General features: G+C 43.7%; 1 protein-coding gene across 1 annotated transcript in view; it reads left to right on the top strand.

Moving 5' to 3' along the window:
• The window catches only part of SLC22A3 (solute carrier family 22 member 3), a 97,683-nt gene extending 78,876 nt beyond the window's left edge, over positions 1-18,807 (top strand). The window contains exons 6-11 of the mRNA XM_039222507.1: positions 2,513-2,610; positions 2,731-2,945; positions 9,892-10,000; positions 10,766-10,878; positions 14,642-14,741; positions 17,426-18,807. Coding sequence (XP_039078438.1) covers positions 2,513-2,610; positions 2,731-2,945; positions 9,892-10,000; positions 10,766-10,878; positions 14,642-14,741; positions 17,426-17,486 — 696 coding nt within the window. The 3' untranslated portion in view covers positions 17,487-18,807. The remainder of the gene's footprint in view (positions 1-2,512; positions 2,611-2,730; positions 2,946-9,891; positions 10,001-10,765; positions 10,879-14,641; positions 14,742-17,425) is intronic.
• The last annotated feature ends 86 nt before the right edge of the window (positions 18,808-18,893 follow it).

The following is an 18,893-nucleotide window of genomic DNA, read 5'->3' as shown; positions in this document are numbered from 1 at the left end:
GGAAGGAAGGGAGGGAGGAAGGAAGGGAGGGAGGAAGGGAGAGAGGAAGGAAGGAAGGGAAGGAAGGGAGGGAGGAAGGAAGGAAGGGAAGGAAGGGAGGGAGGAAGGAAGGGAGGGAGGAAGGGAGGGAGGGAGGGAGGAAGGGAGGGAGGGAGGAAGGGAGGGAGGGAGGAAGGGAAGGAAGGAAAGGAGGAAGGAAGGGAGGGAGGAAAGGAAGGGAGCGAGGGAGGAAGGAAGGAAGGGAAGGAGGGAGGAAGGAAAGGAGGAAGATAAGGGTCTTTAACATGCCCACCCAGAGGTAAGCAGGCCCAGCAGTGGAAGACAGCTCTGCTCCATGAGGGCCTCCAGGACCCGGTTACCTTGTTTCTCCACCATCAACTGCAGTAGGTTGTATAATAGAAGCTGGTTCACTAGTATCTTCTCCTTCCATCCCTTAGGAGAGGGAAGGCAGTAGAGGAGAAGCAAAGCCATTCCTTTTTATTATTTTTTGTTTTTACAAATTTTATTTATAGAAAAAATATAACTCAATATGATAAATATAGTAATAGGTAACGTTTTAAAATTTTGTTTTCTTGTCTTTTTTTTTATTACAAGTATTTTATTGTCAAGTTGGTTCCCATATAACACCCAGTGCTCATCCCCACAAGTGCCCTCCTCCATGCCCCCTCCCTCCTCCCCCTTCCCCCCCCACATTCCTTTTTAAAGGAGTGTAATTAGAACTTGAATACATGGCTTCTATCCCCCCCTCATTGCTGAGATCTTAGTCAAATAACCACCCACAGTTGAAAACGAGGCTAGAAAATGTGACTCTAGCTAGGAAGCCATGTGCCCAACTAAAATTCAGTGGACTCTGTTATCAAAAGGGAGGAGGAAAGAGTGGACGGTGGAATCCATTAGCAGTCTTCCACAGGTATCGTCATGGAAACTAGTATTGTTTCCCTGACTCTAGGACCCTATTGATTGTAAAACCCATCATTTTATGTACCACTGAGTAAGAAAAAAAACATTCTATTAAACATATTATTAAACATATTGTTTTCTCATTAGCTTAGTTGTAGGACACATCCCAATTTAAAAGGTGTTAAAATGTGAAAAAATACGTGCCTCGGTATAGAAGAAATACAGTATCGGAAAGACTGAGGAAGAGAAAGTGACCCAAAGACATTCATTTTGCAGTTTTCCTCTGCGTGTGTATGTGTGTGTGTGTGTGTGTGTGAGAGAGAGAGAGACAGAGACAGAGAGAGAGACAGAGACACTTTCCTTAGAGCAAGCATAGACAGGAGATATCAAGCTTTGTTTGACCCATCAAGGGTAACGCTCAACTAGGTGACTGACAGAGTACTATCAGTGTGAGCGTGCTTGGCGTCAAATTCCTGTGACTGCTGGCAGAGAGACTTTTGTCTCAAAGTCTTGGGGGAAATTTTGCCTAAATTTCCACTCAATCTTTACCAGATATGGAGTTGAGTAAGCAGAATGTAGGGGTTCTGTCTCTACTAGCCTGAGCTCTAACTCAGTAGGACAAAGACTGAGGGCAGCACTCCGAGGGAACAGGCGTGGCCTAGGCACTTGACTTCTTGCTTCACACTCAGTCATCACCCAAACATTGGGTGACCAGCCACTTGGCGCGGTGCTAGAGTGCAGTCAGTGCCCTCTTGCAGCCCCAGAGCTCATGGAGGGAGAAAGAGAAATAGACGTGCAGGTGAGTAAAGCCACAGATCGTGCGTCGTCAGTTCTACCAGAGGTTAAGAAAGACCTCCTGGTGGAGCTGGAATCAGGACTGGGGAAGTCAAAGGGTAGAGGAAACCATGTGCAAGAGCGTGGGAATTGTTGCGTGAGGGCACTGTGGTAGGATTCCTTTGGCTGCTAGACCAGAGCAGCTGTGGTTACGCAAGGTCTGTGGTTCCGCTTTGTTTCCCTTATTAGCATCTTATACGTAGTAGGCAAACAGCAATATGTGTTTAATTCAATTAAAGAAAAGACCAACCTCTTGGATGGCCGAGTAGAGATGAGCTGTATTTTCCTGGCTCAAAAAGATGCTGGGTTCCATGAAATGGATGGAAGCAAATTATCTCTTTGGTGCTGTGCTTACTCTTGAACTTAATAGTATGTTGTTTGTTAACATCAGGTTGATATTCAATATAGAAATACTCCTGTGGATCCCCCCTGCTTTTGCCACTTTCACATTTCTTTTCTCCGGTTTCATAAATGAACAAATGTATTTACTTTAAAACACACCATTTTTCCTTGGTTAGTCAGACAGATTAGAATGTGGCACTGCTGATACATGCCCGGGTATCAGTGCGGCAACTACGTCGTGGTGAATTTGACCTTTTAAAACAGCTAGGGAATCAAACCTCTTCATTCTCAGGTTTAGGACATAGTAGTGGAAAGACCCTGGTCAGTTGAGTCAGATCGTTTGACTTGGTGGCTTTGAATCTGGTCAATGAAAAGCTATATAATATGTAGGTATTTCTTGCTGTATTTGCTACTGAAATCTGCTTCTCTTACATAGATCACTGTCACAGATGAGGAAGTTAGTAACCCATCCTTTTTAGATCTGGTGAGGACTCCCCAAATGAGGAAGTGCACACTTATTCTTATGTTTGCTTGGTAAGTCTGACTTGTGATGAGCTCAAAACCTTGTTACCGAATTTGTGACGTGTCCCCATCTGCAGGTCAGGCTGAAGTTATGTCTTACTTGATCTCCGTTATCTTTCAATATCGCCCCAGGTTCACAAGTGCGGTGGTTTATCAAGGACTCGTCATGCGCCTGGGGATTATAGGAGGCAACCTGTATATCGACTTCTTCATCTCGGGAGTCGTGGAGTTGCCTGCAGCCCTCTTGATCTTACTGACCATTGAGCGTTTTGGACGCCGCCTTCCCTTTGCCGGAAGCAACATAGTGGCAGGGGTGGCGTGTCTTGTCACTGCATTCTTACCAGAAGGTAATGGGCCGCCGAATCTGGGGACACTCGAGACCTTGAAATAGTCTTAAATCAAAATAATCAAGAATGAGGAATGGCTTGTCCTCAGAAAATGTACCACTGCATCCAAGTCTGAGTGCTAGGCAAGCTGTAGTGATGGCATTCAGTTTTCTGCTTAATCAGTGTAACGACTCTGAGTGTAGTGATTGGTTCCATAGACTTTTCGGTTTTCCCACTTCAGGTGCATTTATGGATGCAATAGATGTCGTGCAAAATCTAGCTTGTAGTCATGTAGTTTGCTGCTGATTTATTTGACTTATTTTCATGATATTGCTGACCACATTTACCATATTTCCTGAGTGTCCACCATATCACTGGCCCCATGCAAAACACCAGGGTTACTAAAGGAGGAAAGGAAGACATTTCTTGACTTCCAAAGGTTCACAACCTAGTAAGAGATATAGATACTTTATTTTTAAAATTTTTTCTTCCAAGTTTTTGTTTATATTCCACAATAATTTCAAGTGTAGAATTTAGTGATGTATCACTTACGTGCAACACCCAGTGCTCATCACAAGTGCACTCCTGGGGTTCCTGGGTGGCTCAGTCGGTGGAGCTTCCGACTTTGGCTCAGGTCATGATCTTGAGATTCGAGCCCCACGTCAAGCTCTGTGCTGACAGCTCAGAGCCGGGAGCCTGCTTTGGATTCTGTGTCTCCTTCTCTCTCTGCCTCTCCCCTGCTCAAGCTCTCTCTCTTTGTTTTTTTTTTTTTTAATGTTTTATTTATTTTTGAGAGAGAGAGATATTGTCAGAGGAAGATGGAGTCACAGAATCCGAAGATAGGCTCCAGGCTCTGAGCTAGCTGTCAGCACAGAGCCTGATGTGGGGCTCAAACCCATGAACCATGAGATCATGACCTGAGCTGAAGTCGGACGCTCCACCGACTAAGCCACCCAGGTGCCGCCCTCTCTCTCTTTCTTAAAAATAAATAAAAACATTAAAAAATAATTTTATAATACAAGTGCCCTCCTTAATACCAATCACCCATTGAATCTGTCCCCCCACCTGCCTACCTCCCCTCCAGCAGCCCTCAGTTTGTTCTCTGTAGTTAATAGTCTGTTCTTTGCCTCTCTTTCCCACCATGTTTATGTCTTATGTTTTTAAGTTGCACATATGACTAAAATCATGTAGTTTTTGTCTTTCTGTCTTATTTCACTTACCATAATACTCTCCAACTCCTTTCACATTGATGCATTTAAAATGGCAAGATTTCATTCTTTTTTATGGCTGAGTAGTATTCTATTGCATATCTATATGATATCCAGTATCATCAGTCGATGCACATTTGGAGTCTTTCGATAACTTGGCTATTGCTGATAATGCTGCTGTAAACATTGGGGTGCATGTTGGGATATAGATACTTTCATGCTTTCACAACTCACTATGATGAATGAAATAATGGAATTATTTACAGTTGACCTTTGACACAGGGGTGGGGGTGCTGACTCCCTACATGGTCGAAGATCTCAATATAACTTTTGACTCCCCAGAAACTTAACTGCTAATAGCCTACTGTTGAGTGGAAGCCTTGCCAATAACAAAGCAGTCAACTAACACGTATTTTATATGCGATATGTGTTATATACAGTATTCTTACAATAAAGTAAGCTAGAGAAAAGAAAATGTTATTAAGAAAATCATAAGGAAGAGAAAATACATTTATAGTACAACGCTGTGAAAAATGTCTGCCTGTGGGTGGACCCATGCAATTTAAACCTGTTGTTCAAGAGCCAACAGTACAAAATTTAGAAAAAGAAATCTCTCTGAAGGCTCTAAGTGATTAAAAAAAAATAGGTGCAAAGAGTGGTATGCATGGAGTAGTCAGGAAAAGCTTCCTAGAGGCGAGAACTAGGCACATATGAAGGAAAAGAAACTTACTGGACAGGAGTGCCTGGCTGGCTCAGTCAGAAGAGCAGGTGACTTGATCCCAGGGTTGCAAGCTCATGCCCCACATTGGGTGTAGAGATGACTAAAAAAATAAATAAGCTTTAAAAACAAAGAAAAAGGAAATGTACTGGACAGAAAGGAAGGGTAGGAGAGATTTGTCCACAGTACAGCATAGCTCTCAGAAGAATGAGCCATCTTCGGGGTTCCTGGGACCACGCATTCTTTGTTATTGCTGGAATATCCACAAAAAGGGGCTGAGGATCGCCTGCCACCAGCAGTGACTGGCCTCATGGGCAATGCCAGGAGCTTGGGCATGGTCCTGTGGTCCTGTGGGCTTCCTCCTAGCCACGTCAGGTTGGATGGTGGCAGTGAGGAGAGAGATGCCAAGAGCAGTAGTTAAGGTTGTGGCAGGCGGCCCGGATGGGAAAGAGTGATTTCAGGGAGATGTCAGAGTTCATGGGGGCTCGAGACCAGTGCACGCTGCAGAGGTGGGGGGTGACCCCAGATGCACGGTTAACACAACCCATGTTATCTCTGCCGCAGGACACAGCAGACACTGGGCAGGGAAGCCCTTTAAAGTCCCAGGGAATGTGTCGGAATTAGAGCAAGTTCATTATTTCCGTGCTCCAGGGTATGTGGGCTGGGGGGTACTGAGAGGGCTGATTCCCTGGTAGTGCTTGTGTCAGCCCCAAAGAGGCTGTCTTTTCTTTGGAGAACCACCTGAGGATCAAGAAAGAAGGGATAGTATTGTGAAAGTGAAAATAGACGTTTACAGATGAATTTATTAATGATGTGAAGGTTTATGAAGTCCCCAAACCTTATTAAAACAAAATTACAGAACTGTCCCTCTTCAGACCAGAAAATTAAGATGTAAAGTCTTCTGTCTTATTGGAATGGTTGATGATAAACAGAACTGATTATTTACACGGATCTCGTTTTCCGTGAGAATACCAGTTTCCTAGAGCGATAGTAACAACGTACCACTCCCTGAGTGGCTTGAAACAACAGAAATGTATTCTTTCACAGTCTTGGACCCTGGAAGTCTGAACTCCCAGTGTGGGCAGCCCCATGCTCTGTCTGAAGGCTCTGATTGAGAATCCTCTGCCTCCTCCTAATTTCTGGCCGTTGCCACGAACTTGGGTGTTCCTTGACATCGTTCCAATGTCTGCCTCCATCTTCATGTGACTCTCTCTTCTCTGTGTCATCTGCAAAGATCCATATAGACATACAGTCACATTCTAGGTTCTGGTTGCACATGAACTCTGGAGGACACTATTCAACCCACTATACTGAATTCAAACATTCTAAGAGCTGAGGAATTTTCGTAACTCAGATTGATCAGTACATGTCTATGTAGTATCTATTAATCATCACCACTAAATTAGGAGTGGGAACAGAGACTGAACAAGATAAATGTAGTTCCTGTGCTTGTGAACAATGCACAATATAACTAGGAGCGTGGCAAATGGGGAACACAGGAGACCTCACTGTTGCTTCCCTTTTTGACACTGTATCATTTTGGGTTTAATTCCCTACAGCGAGGTCTTCTCATCGCATATGAGATAGGAATGAAGTATTTATTGCATATGAAATTAGGAAGATGTGGAGAAAGGTTAATGATTTATGGGTGCCCCATCATTTCGTGATATAATCTTTCCCTGGAAAATTCTCTCTGGCCCCAGACCGGTTGGGCTGATTTTGCTGTGTTCTGCATTCAGCGTGATCCCAGTAAGCATTCTAGGCCATGTGTCCACACCAACGTTGGAGGAACCAAATGTGTGGGAATCAAGCTATTTTGTAGGGAATGCTCATAAATTGAAAAATATAAGGCAAAGAATAGACTTTTCTGTCTGGTCTGGTCAGTTTTATTTCGAAGACCTAATTTCCCGATTTCAGCTTTAGAAGTGTTCTCAGTGATACTGAAAAGTAATTTCTCTTATTCTGGACACATCTTATGTGTACATTCACAGATTTAGCTGCTTTTATAAAAGCCTACATCAGCCATGATTGACAATAAGTTCAAATCCCTGAAGCTCATTGTGAGCACCAAGCGTTAACAGAGGCTCCTCCTCACTGAAGTTGGGAGTCCTAACTTCTATTTAAGGGAGGCTTTGGACCTGGTTACTTGGGCTGCTGGATTAACATTAGAAAGACTTTTCCTCTCAGTCATTCCTGACATCATGAACGGGAGGAGGGCCCTGCGCAGAATGCAGATTAGCCTTTTAGAGGAATAAGCTCTAAAATTATCTCCTGAAGAACAACTTAACCAGCTTTGCCTCCGCTGAGCACAACTTTCCATGGTCTAAAGAATGACATTCTGGAAAAAGAAAGTCTTTCTGGCTGTCTCTTCACTTGAGGCACTGCTTTTGACCCAAATTTCTGAATTCTAATTGAAGTCTGAGAACTAGGTTTTCTTTTTCCATAGCCGTCTGCATCTTTCCTTTGGGTTTGTTTAGGATGGGTATAAACCTAGCTGTTTTGATAAGTAGTCTTTTTGAAAATAGAATTTTGCCTTTTATTTCTCTTGAAGTGAAGAGTAAGCCAGTGCATTGTAATTTACATATCTCCACTACGACTTTTCACTACGTTTTATTTCAGAACTCAAAGCAGATGGTGTAGTCAGAGGGGATATAAAATAGTGTTTATTTAAAATCCTGCATCCTTCCTTCAAAAATTGAGGTATTATTCCCAGTAATCTGCAGGGCCTTGACCAAATCCCTATTCTGAGGGACCATCTTTCTCTGTGTTCCCAGGCCTCCACGGAGCATAGGTCCAGTGTCACTACTCATTTTTAAATTACCTGTGTGTTTTTTTGTCATTGTTCCTGACAGGTGTCTATTGCCTCTCTGAGACAAACTTAGCATATTACTGGGATGGATGATCAGAAGTTTTTGTTTGCATTCATACTATCCATATGTAATTTACACTTCCTAACAAATCGCTTTCGCTTCACTTTTTAGTTAATGAAGAGTACAGTGCCTTTGGGACTTCTGTTTTATTACACATTTCACCAAAATGTCTAGCTCGGGGTCATTAGATGGTGGCTTCTGCTGCTCGGAAGGAGAGTCTTTCAGAGTAAAGTCAGCGTGTAGGAGAAACCAGGGCTCCCCAAGGGTGGCCACTTGACAGTGTTTTCTGAACATATTGCTGAATTGACCTGTTAGCTGTCTGTATTCACTGAGCTAACCACATGGTGTGTGTGTGTGTGTGTTTTAATTTGGTTTCTTGGTTTTCATTTGGTTCTTTCTGGCAAACAGTCATAGCCTCATTCGTAAACTTAAATTGCCATGAAATTTATCAGCGGGGCTCACTTATAGAGTAGTCTTGATTCAGTAGGAAAAAAACCCCCTCTAACTTAAGAATTTAACTTGGATAATCAAGTCATTTCCACAGTAGCAGGCAACATTCTTTGCAGCCCGAGAACAGCGAGAGGTTGCCCGGTTGGGCTTGGACCCAGGGAATCTGGGCAAGGGCTCCCACTTTCCACTCCCTGGCCCCTGGCACGGCACCACCTGCCCATTGAAGGCTGGGGTGGAATGCACTTCCTAGTCCCCCTCCCTGGCCTTCATGAAAAGGCAAAGCCTAAATAAAACACATGTTTACCCCTGTTCCGGGCCAGGGCAGATGGCAGCCTAGCACATCAGTGCAATTCTGATATTCCTCACCCCCTGATGTAACTATTAGCATGAGATCTACAGGTGTCCTCATCTGGGAAAAACGTCAAGTACACCAGGATGTCCTCGGCCAGTTTGCAATCAAAATGTAATAAACCAGAGCCTCCCAGCAGTGATCTGGATTCTTAAACCATCTTTTTCGGTGCTTGCCCTCCTAGGCGATGGTTTTATTTCTTCAGTCTTAGCTTTCTTTCTTTTTAGTTGTTTGCTATTCTGTAGAGAAGACACGTGAATCTACCAAGCTTGATTCTCTTCTTTCATCCTCTGCATTCTTGCCTACTTTTCTACCAAAAACTCGTATGTTCGGGAATGAGCATTAATTCTTCTACGAGACAAGAGGACCATTTAGTGCTGAATGAGCATAAATAAATACGGATATAAAAGGGGAACATTTTATTTTGAGAGACGGAAGTCAGAATGTCCTCACCTTTGCTTGAGAGAGCAGATACGTGCTTGTCCCTGCAGTCACATACCCTCAGACCCATGTCCACTAAAGATGGATGGCATAAATTGCACAGCTCTTAAAGACATTTAGAGCACTGACTTTTTAAGGCAAAGATGGTTTATTCCTTCTTCCTTTAAAACTCAAAAGAAAGAAAATATTTAATGAAGGAATTTGGCCTTGTTCCCTTAGTTACTTTGGAGGAATGGAGAATCTCCTCACATAACCGGCGCAGCCCCTAAAACAGTTCATTTTTAAATGGCTGAACCAACTGATATTTAAGAATCTGGCCTCTTCTAGATGATTTTCTGGGAAAGTTGCAAGCTTGGGAATGCGGAAGACATAAGAAATATACACCCTACCGATAACACAAGGCATAGATGTTCCCTTCTGATGGTTCCAGTCCCCAAAGCCTTTGCTACCCTCTAGGAAGCAACATCAGCTTCAGGTCCAGATTCTTCCTGGTTTGCTTGGAACAGATGTTCTGTGCGTTATCACTAAGGGATGGGAACAGAGAGAGAGGCCAAATGGGCACCAGGCTGCAGTAATGGTTCTCAAGGGCCCAAGTAAAGACGACCACCTTCCAGACAAAAGGCCAGGGCACATGGGCCCCCTAGGAAGGCAGTGCCTGGAGCACTGTTTTCAATATAGTGGCTGCTTCTTGAGTTGTATTTCCATCATCTAACCCTGCTCAGAAAGTCAACTACCACACTAAATATGAGCTATCATCCCATTGTGTTGCTGTTAAAACTTGGCTACAATATGAGAAGACATCTGTCACTTGTGCTTAAAATTAGCAAAGACTTAGGGCTGGGAGAAGACTAAACAGATCCCTTTTGTTGTTTTGTGATATTTCATTGAATGCAAACCCCTAACTCTTCCCTTCCACATTTTCTATTTGCAGGAATACCGTGGTTGAGAACCACAGTCGCTACCCTGGGAAGACTAGGGATAACCATGGCCTTTGAAATTGTTTATTTGGTAAACTCAGAATTGTACCCAACAACATTACGGTAATTCCAACCCATATGTCCTGGTTTCTCCTAAGTAATTCTGCAGCCAAATGTTTTGACGTAGAAATCATGAAATAGTTTCCTTAACTTGGTGATATATTAGCCTGTGCTGAATTCAGCCAGTAAGAGGATCCACTTTGAGTTATAGCTGCTTTCTGCATTGCTACCTTCCGCATTTTTTTGATAGAATTATTTCTCATATCAGTATCTTTATACATAGCTCTGGTTTTGTGGGATCAGAAAATCTGGTTAGCGTACTTGCTTAGACGTGAGTTAAAACTGTGTTCATGAGCATCACCCTGTTTAAAGGCTATAGCTTCTGTTCTGACCACATTCCACGTCTTGCAGCTGTGAGTGATTAATGAAGGGCAAAGTGAAACAGTGAGCGTGGGCTGCACGTTGGCCTCCTTTCCTGGGGGAAGTGTTCATGGACACAGATTACTGTCAAGTGAGGGTGCCAAGGTGACCCATAAGCATTGCAGAGCGGGCTGGGTAGTGAGCCGCTGGTGAGGGAATGATTTCCACCAATGCTGTAGACCACCTGGCTCTCCTGAGTGGTGACTCAGCATTTGCCCAGATGTGAAATGGAGCAGAATGGAAATGGTGTGCTTCAAAATAGGAGAGTAGGTAGTAGTTCTCCAAGTTAAAAACTATAGAAACAGAAAATATTACTAAGATTGCTTTGTTACTTATGTACCTGAATGTTTTCCTTATCTTGAATATATTTAAATATTTTTGTAATTAAAACAATGTTTTACTCTGCAGAAACTTTGGAGTTTCTCTCTGCTCAGGTTTATGTGATTTTGGGGGAATCATAGCCCCGTTTCTGCTCTTCCGGCTAGCGGCCATTTGGCTAGAACTACCTCTTATCATTTTTGGTAAGAACTTATTTCATACATTATTCTTTGTATTAATAAAACTCTATAGTGATTACTAGGTTTGCTATTAATGAGCTCATTCAATTTTTTATTTATTTTTTATTTTTTTAATATTTTTTATTTATTTCTGAGAGAGAGAGAGAGAGAGTATGAGCAGGGGAGGGTCAGAGAGAGAGGGAGATACAGAATCTGAATCAGGCTTCAGGCTCTGAGCAAGCTGTCAGCACAGAGCCCAATGCAGGGCTTGAACCCACGAACTGTAAGATCATGACCTGAGCCGAAGTCGGACGCTCAACTGACTGAGCCAGCCAGGCGCCCTCATTCAATTTTTTCTATGACAGTTGCTTGAGTTTTGAGTGGCCAGTCTGATTACAGTGATATGTGAAACCCTAAATGAATTCCATTTATTTTATGTGAAAATGTCGTGATGAGTCATTACCTTTCTTTGCTTAAGTTCCTAGTTAAATTCCAATACTATAAAACTCTTGATATTGGGGGACCACACCATTAATTTTCAGGGGACCTATTTGGACCTCTGGTTGTTTCAAATAAGTCTACAAACTAATTAGATTTGTAAATACTCTATACCTATTAGATATCGTATCTTCATTTGCTTGGCTGTGAAGCAGTCTGTGCCCAGAATCCCTTGTCCGTGCACTGTAACCTCTGTGATGGTCTTCAAGTTCATGCTGTCCTTCCTACTCCAGTTTCCACAGGCCTCCAGAGGGGATAGCATAGCACAGGGGCTGGGGCTTAGAGTAATTCAGTCCAGTGCTGCTCAAGTGCTGTGCTCCCCTTTCTGCCTGTGTCTCGTACCTGCCTCTACCCCATTCAGCAAGAAAGAACCCAGGCTGGCCCCCTCCCCCTACCTTCCCTCCACCTCGATGCCCTCACTCCTGGTGGAGACTGTGATCCACTTATTGCTCATCAGTTTAAATTGCAATGAAAATATTGAGTCCGTGAGAACATACATCCTGAGTGATGCAAAATCCCTAACCATGCTCACTAGCTGGGGGCGGTAAAGCTCCTAACCACGTGTCATCACCCAATTCAAAAAAAGATTATTGCAAATTATTTAGTGGGATCTGATGAGCAAGCCCACTGTTGACTCTGGCCAGCATGAAAAAGCAAAGAGAGTGCCATTGATCAACCAAGACCAGTGGTCTGGGTGTGGGGGGCTGGGGTGCAGTCCTTCAGGGTCTGAGCCTGGTTTGCAGTCAAGTACTGGGAAAGCCAGCCTAGTGCTGTCCTGCCTGCCCCACCTGCTGAGTATGGCTGGGGAGCCAGCCACACTTCCTTCCTAATCATCAGTCCTATCACAGTATACTAAACACTGAAAGCAGAGGGCGTGGGCGAACACAGCAAAGGGACACCTGATGGAGTGGAGGAGGGGGGAAGAGTGCCCAGCTGAGATCTGAGAGAAGTAGAAATTACCCACATGGGAAGTATGGGCCTGGACTCCAGGCAGTGGGAAGGCCTAGCACCCAAGGGTGAAGCCGTTGTCTGGGAGCCGGGGAGGTAGAGGGCAGATGCAGGATGTATGGGGTGGGAGTGGGAGGTGCGTGGGAAAGAAGGGATGCTGGGGGGCAGGCGGGGCCAGATCACAATCACGAAGGGTCTTGCTGGTCCTGTGAAGGTTTGTTCTTTATCCAAACAGCAGTGTAAGGTAGGAGATCTAAGCTGGGATTGACAGCATTAGGCTTACATTTTAAAAGCAGGATGCTGATGTACAAATGGGTTGGAAGGAGACGGTGCTGGTGGGCCACCAGTTCTGCAGGGAAGGGATCCTGGCTGGGGGCTGGGGGTTAAGGGCATGACACTAGAAGCACTGGGCACTGAGAGATTTGAGAAATACAGTAGTAGTAAAACTGGCAGTGGGCGGGGGTGGTTGGGCCTGGGTGGCTCAATCGGTTAAATGTCTGACTCTTGGTTTCAGCTCAGGTCGTGATCTCATGGTTTGTGAGTTCGAGCCCCGCACTGGGCTCTGTGCTGACAATGCAGAGCCTGCTTGTGATTCTCTCTCCCTCTCTCTCTGCCCCTCCCCTACTTGTGCTCTCTCTCTCTCCCTCCCTCTCTCTCACAATAAATAATCTTAAAGAAAAAAAGTAAAACTGGCAAGAGGGGTGACTGAGAAGGCTCCCTAGAGGGGCTCCCTGGAGGGGCTCCCCAGAGGCAGAGGGAGGTGGGAAGACCAAGTTCCTGGCTGGGAAAAGTGGAGACAGCCAGGCCCTCGTTGGATGAACGCCATAGGAGCTGGCCCACGGGACACGGAGGAACCTGTCTGGGTGTGGGTCACAGGAAGTTCCCGCAAGAAAGCCAGTAGCCTTTGGGGCCTGTGCTTGGGAGAGAAGCGTGGCCCAGTGACAGAGATCTGGAGGCCATCTGAGTGTAGATAACCACTGACGTGGGAGGGGCTGAGACCCCCTCCCCAGGAATGGGACCAGGTTAGAGGAAAGGAGAGGGCCTGGGCAAGACAGAACCCTGATGAGCGACAAAGTGTCCTGCATGGCAAAGGGATCAGAGCCTCAAGGAGGGGAAGAGGGATGCGAGAGGGGTTCAGGGGCCAGAGAGAAGCGGGGCCAGGGGAGGGAAGTGGGTTCACCAGTGGCTGGTGCTGCTGTGGGGCCCGACCAACAGACAAAGTGGGTCTGGAGGGCACAGGGCGGACCACAGAGAGACCAGGCAGGGGTGGTACAGGACCGCGGCCGGCAGCGCCCTGCCAAGGCCAACTGTGAAGTTTTCAGGGATTTTTGAGCCCAGGTGTTAGCATAGCCATTATTCAAACTTCCCTATATTGAATCTATTAAAAACAGGTAATAAATACTCAAACCCCATCACTTCCTAATTCACATACATTTCCCTATTACCTGTGTGCTTTGGACTGCTTTGGTCTGTGTTTCCTTATGGAGGAGATACGATACCACATGGTGCCACTGCCCCTCCATTGCCACCCCCTCGATCTGTGATGTCGTGGCAGAAGCTAGAGATGCCCGTGGTGAGGGTATTCACACCACGGAAATCCACAAACGCTGCAAATCAGGGCTGTATTTTCGGGAGGATTGGTTGGTAAACATTTACCAGCATATCTGTGGGATGTGAAGTTGTGTAGAAAATAGCGGAGGATGGCGTTTCAAGAATTTCGGCTCTAAAGAACAGAAAAGGCAGGGATGGTAACCGGAGGATAATGTGAGGTTGATAGAAGGGTCTGGAAAGAGGAGAATCTGTCATATGGCTCATGCCTCCACCAACCAGTTATAGACACTGGAGCCAGAGGGTTTATCGCTACAGTGAGGAGCCCAGAAAGACTCCAAGAGATGGCCATTGGGATGAAGTGGGGACAAGTCCAGCCATGTAACATGACCCCGAAAGGAAAGGGAGGGAGAGGAACCAGCAAAGTTCTTATGGGTAAAAGGAAGCTGAGAGGAGTCCTGCGTGGTGGCCGCTATTTTCCCCGAGAAGCAGGAGGTGAGGTCTTCCCACTTAGGCACCAGATACATAATAGTGAACCGAGCAAATGAACAGGTTTATGCAAGGGTCCGGGGACAGTGGGACCGCACAGAGTCCAAGGAAGGTAGAGAGCATTGCAAGCAGTGGCAGAGGAAAACTGGAGAGCTAGTTAAGGTAACTAGAGGGCTGCTGCTGGTAAGGGCTGGTGAAGGTTAGCTGGTTAGCTGGTGAAGGCTGAGCTCCAGGGTGAGCAGGAAGGGAGGCCATGGGCCAGCTGTGTGTTCCTCATGTGCTATTGCCTTTCCTTATTCTGTAGGTATCCTGGCATCTGTCTGCGGCGGGCTCGTGATGCTGTTGCCCGAAACCAAAGGTATTGCCTTGCCAGAAACAGTGGATGACGTAGAGAAACTTGACAGGTATTGTATGGAATTCAATGCATCTTAAATACAAGCAGCATTTCAAACTACTGAGGAAAAAAGAATGTGGAGAACATTAAACTCTTGTGGGGGGAAAATAATATCAACCCCTCATCTCACATCCTAAGCACAAGATTCAAAGTTGATTTAGAAGGTTAATAGAAAAAAGGCAAAACTGTAAAAGAATATATTTTTAAAATGTGGTTATGAAGAGGGAAACGTTTCTAAGTAAGGTGTTAAAATTCAGAAAAAATCTAAAGGAAGGGAAATGGGTGATTTGACAAAGTAGAGATAACTTAAATGTGCATCAGTAGGAAACTGATTATGAGGATGATAATATATTCATCATATGGCTTACTATGTAGAAATGAAAAGAAGTGAGATACAACTGTGTAGAATGACATGGTAATATCTTCAGGACTGATTACAAGTGAAAAGTTGCTGAACAGCGTGTTACAGGATTTGTTAAAAAATAAAACCAATAGCAAATCCTCTCTGTAGTTTGATGGGAAGATAGAAGATGGAAAGAGAGAGAAAGAGATGATGGATAGATGGATGAATTGGATGGATGGATGGATGGATGGGTGGATGGATGGATGTGGGTGGATGGATGGATGGGTGGATGGATGGATAAAAATAGATCAATAGAAAGAAGATAGAAAAGGAGGAAGAGAGAGATTAAATTTTGGAGTAGGGCATCTAACTGGTGTGTAGGGCAAGTTAATATCCAACTGATACATAAACGTAAAGAGTTATATCAAGAAAAATTCACACTACACAAATTCTTTCCGATTTCCTCTGCTGGAAATATTTCATAATAAAAATAGGAAGACAGGATATGAATATGAGAGTTTGTAGCAAAAGATCTAATATAGTAATATAGACCCTCTGGGGATAGAAATGAATTGGGTAGAAGACCTCATTTTTACACTCTGTAGACTTGATTATTTGATTAAATTTCTCATTACAACATATGGCCTTGTATTATTTGTATAATTAAAAAGATAATTTAACTGCTGATTTTTTTTAATGTTTTATTTATTTCTAGGAGAGAGAGAGAGACAGCGTGAGCAGGAGAGGGTCAGAGAGAGGAGTCACAGACTCCGAAACAGGCTCCAGGCTCTGAGCTGGCAGTCAGCACAGAGCCCGACGCGGGGCTCGAACCCACGAACTGCGAGATCATGACCTAAGCGAAAGTCGGACACTTAACCGACTAAGCCACCCAGGCGCCCCTAACTGCTGATTTTTAAAAATAAAATCAGTCTTCTAAATAATGGCCTGGAGATTAAAGATGTGGCTCTCTAAACTTAAAAATTTTTTGTATCAAAAATATTTATAAGAAGACTGTAGTGTTAATAACCTGACAGCAGTTATTTTCCTCACATGTAGATTGGGAAGAGGTTAGAAGCTGGCACTTTTTAAGTACCGATGTGATGGGTGGTTTCACACATGTCATTTCATTTAATACTCAAAACAATTTTGTGCAATTACAGTTCTTATCCTCATCCCTTTAAGTACTTGGAAATCTATGCTTAGAAAGGTTCACAGTTGCTAACTAACTTGGATGTAAACTATAATAATAAATAAATAAATAGATTAAAAAAAAAAAAAGATCCACAGCTTTGGAGCGCCTGGGTGGCTTGGTCAGTTAAGCATCCAATTTTGGCTCAGGTAATGCTCTCATGGTTGTTGAGTTCGACCCTGCGTCGGACTCTGAGCTAACAGCTTGGAGCCTGGAACCAGCTTCAGATTCTGCCTCCCTCTCTCTTTTTGGTTTATTATTTTATGCTGTAGACTACTTGATGTTTCCTCTTCAAATTCCCTTTTAATGAGGCACCATCCTCCTCCCCAGAAGTAGGCAACCATTGCTAAGAATTATTTTACCAAACCTTTAAACCTTCATGAATATTTTACCAAACGTTTAAAACTTATACAATGATTTCATTGGGTTTTATTGTCCTGTTTCTTGATGCTATTTTGAAACATAAGATTGATTCATCAGCCAAGAACTTGCCTGAGAAAAGCTCATAAGTGTATGTAAAATAAAACCATCAGCTCATATCTCAGTAGCTGACTTTTAACAGTCAGAGAACAGGTGGGCATTTGCCCCATGAAATAATCCAAACAGATTCTTACTCCTGTTTGGAAATCAAGTGATGAGTAATGACTTATTTCTCATCCAAAGCTCTACCTATATTTCTCCCTAGAGCAATGCTATCTGAAATTTGGAGTGAGATGGAAGATTCTCTTTGAAATACTGCCATTTTGTTAATCAAAAGTAAGAAATTTATAAAAGGTGTTAAAACTGTGTGAAATCCTCTTGAGCGTGATACCATTGTAAGGTCCTGCTTCACTCAAAAGAGAGAAACATTTTACTAATCGTGTCATTTTAGACAATTGCTTGGTTTGTTTCAGAGTTTAGGGACCAGGTCAGGGCGAGTGGCATCCAGTGCTGTCACATAAATAATTTATACGCTGCAATGAAGATTAACCCCTGCCTAGGGTCTGAAAGCAATTTAAAAAAATGGGCCTGATGACAATTTTTTTTTGTTGCCTTTGAATTGGGCTTTTATGAGATGTTATACGTGTGTTTGATCAAAGCCAACTATAATGTTGAGCAGACATTTGTTTAACTTGTTGTATCATGGTTCGTAAGGACATTCTCTTTTCTCCTTGTTTGTTAGTCCATATTCCTATAAATGTGGCAGGAAAAAGAAAACTCAAGTTTCCAGCTCGCACCTTTGAGGTCCCCCTGCCAAAGACAAAAGGAAGGCGCTCTCTAGGTTGACGTCTCTCAAGGAACCAGCGTGCCTTGCAAACACATGTGTGTTGTCCATTTTAGCCTCATTATACCATGTGGCTCCAACTGTTCGTCATACCGTACAAAGACATTCAGACTGCCCAGAGTATTTTTATATAATGTCGGATGAGTTAGGATTTATAGCACTAGGGAACTTTCTGGGAGCACAGAGTATGTGGCTGGTTTAGCAAAGAGCCTGTTGAGCGTGCAGCTTCCCCAGAGTTTTTTTCTTAAGTTGGAGCAGCATCTGTGACCCAGTTACAGAGGGACAAGAGGAACTTTGGCCACCAAATTCTCACGACCGCGTGCTCCATCAGAGACGAAGGATGTGCCAACCAGAGGTCTGGGAAAAGTGTACAGAAGTGAGTTCATCAAACCTGATCAACGAACTAAAGCTCTGAGCTGAGTGTTCTGAAGATACCAGAGAGGATGAAGATTGGGAACTCCGCTCGTGAAGAAACTGAGTCTGGGGACTTTGGGCCACATGGTCCCGAGGCTTTCCTTTCTCTTCTCGCCTCGTGCTGTGTAAGCCACTGTAGCATCTGGGCTTGCGGGCATGTTTGGGCCTTGTTCCGTAATCATGAACAAATCTGTCGTACAATTAGAGGATTTGGCTCTATTATTTCTTAAATCAGATTGAGGCTGAGGTGATAGAGCCACATACTCAGCTCTGTACTGAACAAAATCCATGGATTATGGTTTCATGGGTCTTAAGATTTTAATCTTGAAGGGATATTTATCTTCTATTTTATGCGTTCAGTTCTATGATGCCACCCGTGGTCAAGGGTGAAACATTCAACCCTGACACGTTTAACTTGTCTTGGGAAGCAGCTTGCATTTTAATTTAAAAATAAGGTCAATTTATATCCATGTTTAAAAGAAGTAGTGGAAGCTTTATAAGTGATGTCATAGACACTAATAAGGGATTTGATCTTTCTTTTTTGTTACTGAGACTTGAAAGGTGGAACTTAAATACATATCTGCTACTTTTTTCTGCTGTTCTACTTTATATGTTATATTTGTGGTATCTTCCAATTCAGTATATATCTTATGCAGAATTTTTTCGTGAATTATTTTGGGTGGACAGACAAAATGGGCATGAAGGGAAGTCTTGCCAATGAAGAAGAAAATTCTTGGTGAACACGTGACAATGGGTACAATGTGTGTGCTAATTGTAAACTAAGCTCTGAATCCTAAAAGCACAATAGAATTGAATATGAATGTTTTATTTTCCCATGAAATAAACACTGCCCTTTGAAGATTTAATGCTGCAGTCACCCTTTATTCGTGCACACTTCCGTTTTTGCTATCTTTGCATTTCTCTCTGCTATAAGACGACTGTCCCTCCTTGA

This window comes from Hyaena hyaena, unplaced genomic scaffold (assembly GCF_003009895.1).
Source record: "Hyaena hyaena isolate Hyena2069 unplaced genomic scaffold, ASM300989v1 scaffold_1153, whole genome shotgun sequence".
Classification (NCBI taxonomy): Eukaryota; Metazoa; Chordata; class Mammalia; order Carnivora; family Hyaenidae; genus Hyaena; species Hyaena hyaena.
Note: the sequence above shows the minus strand (reverse complement) of the source record. Positions and strands in the feature narration are given on the sequence as shown.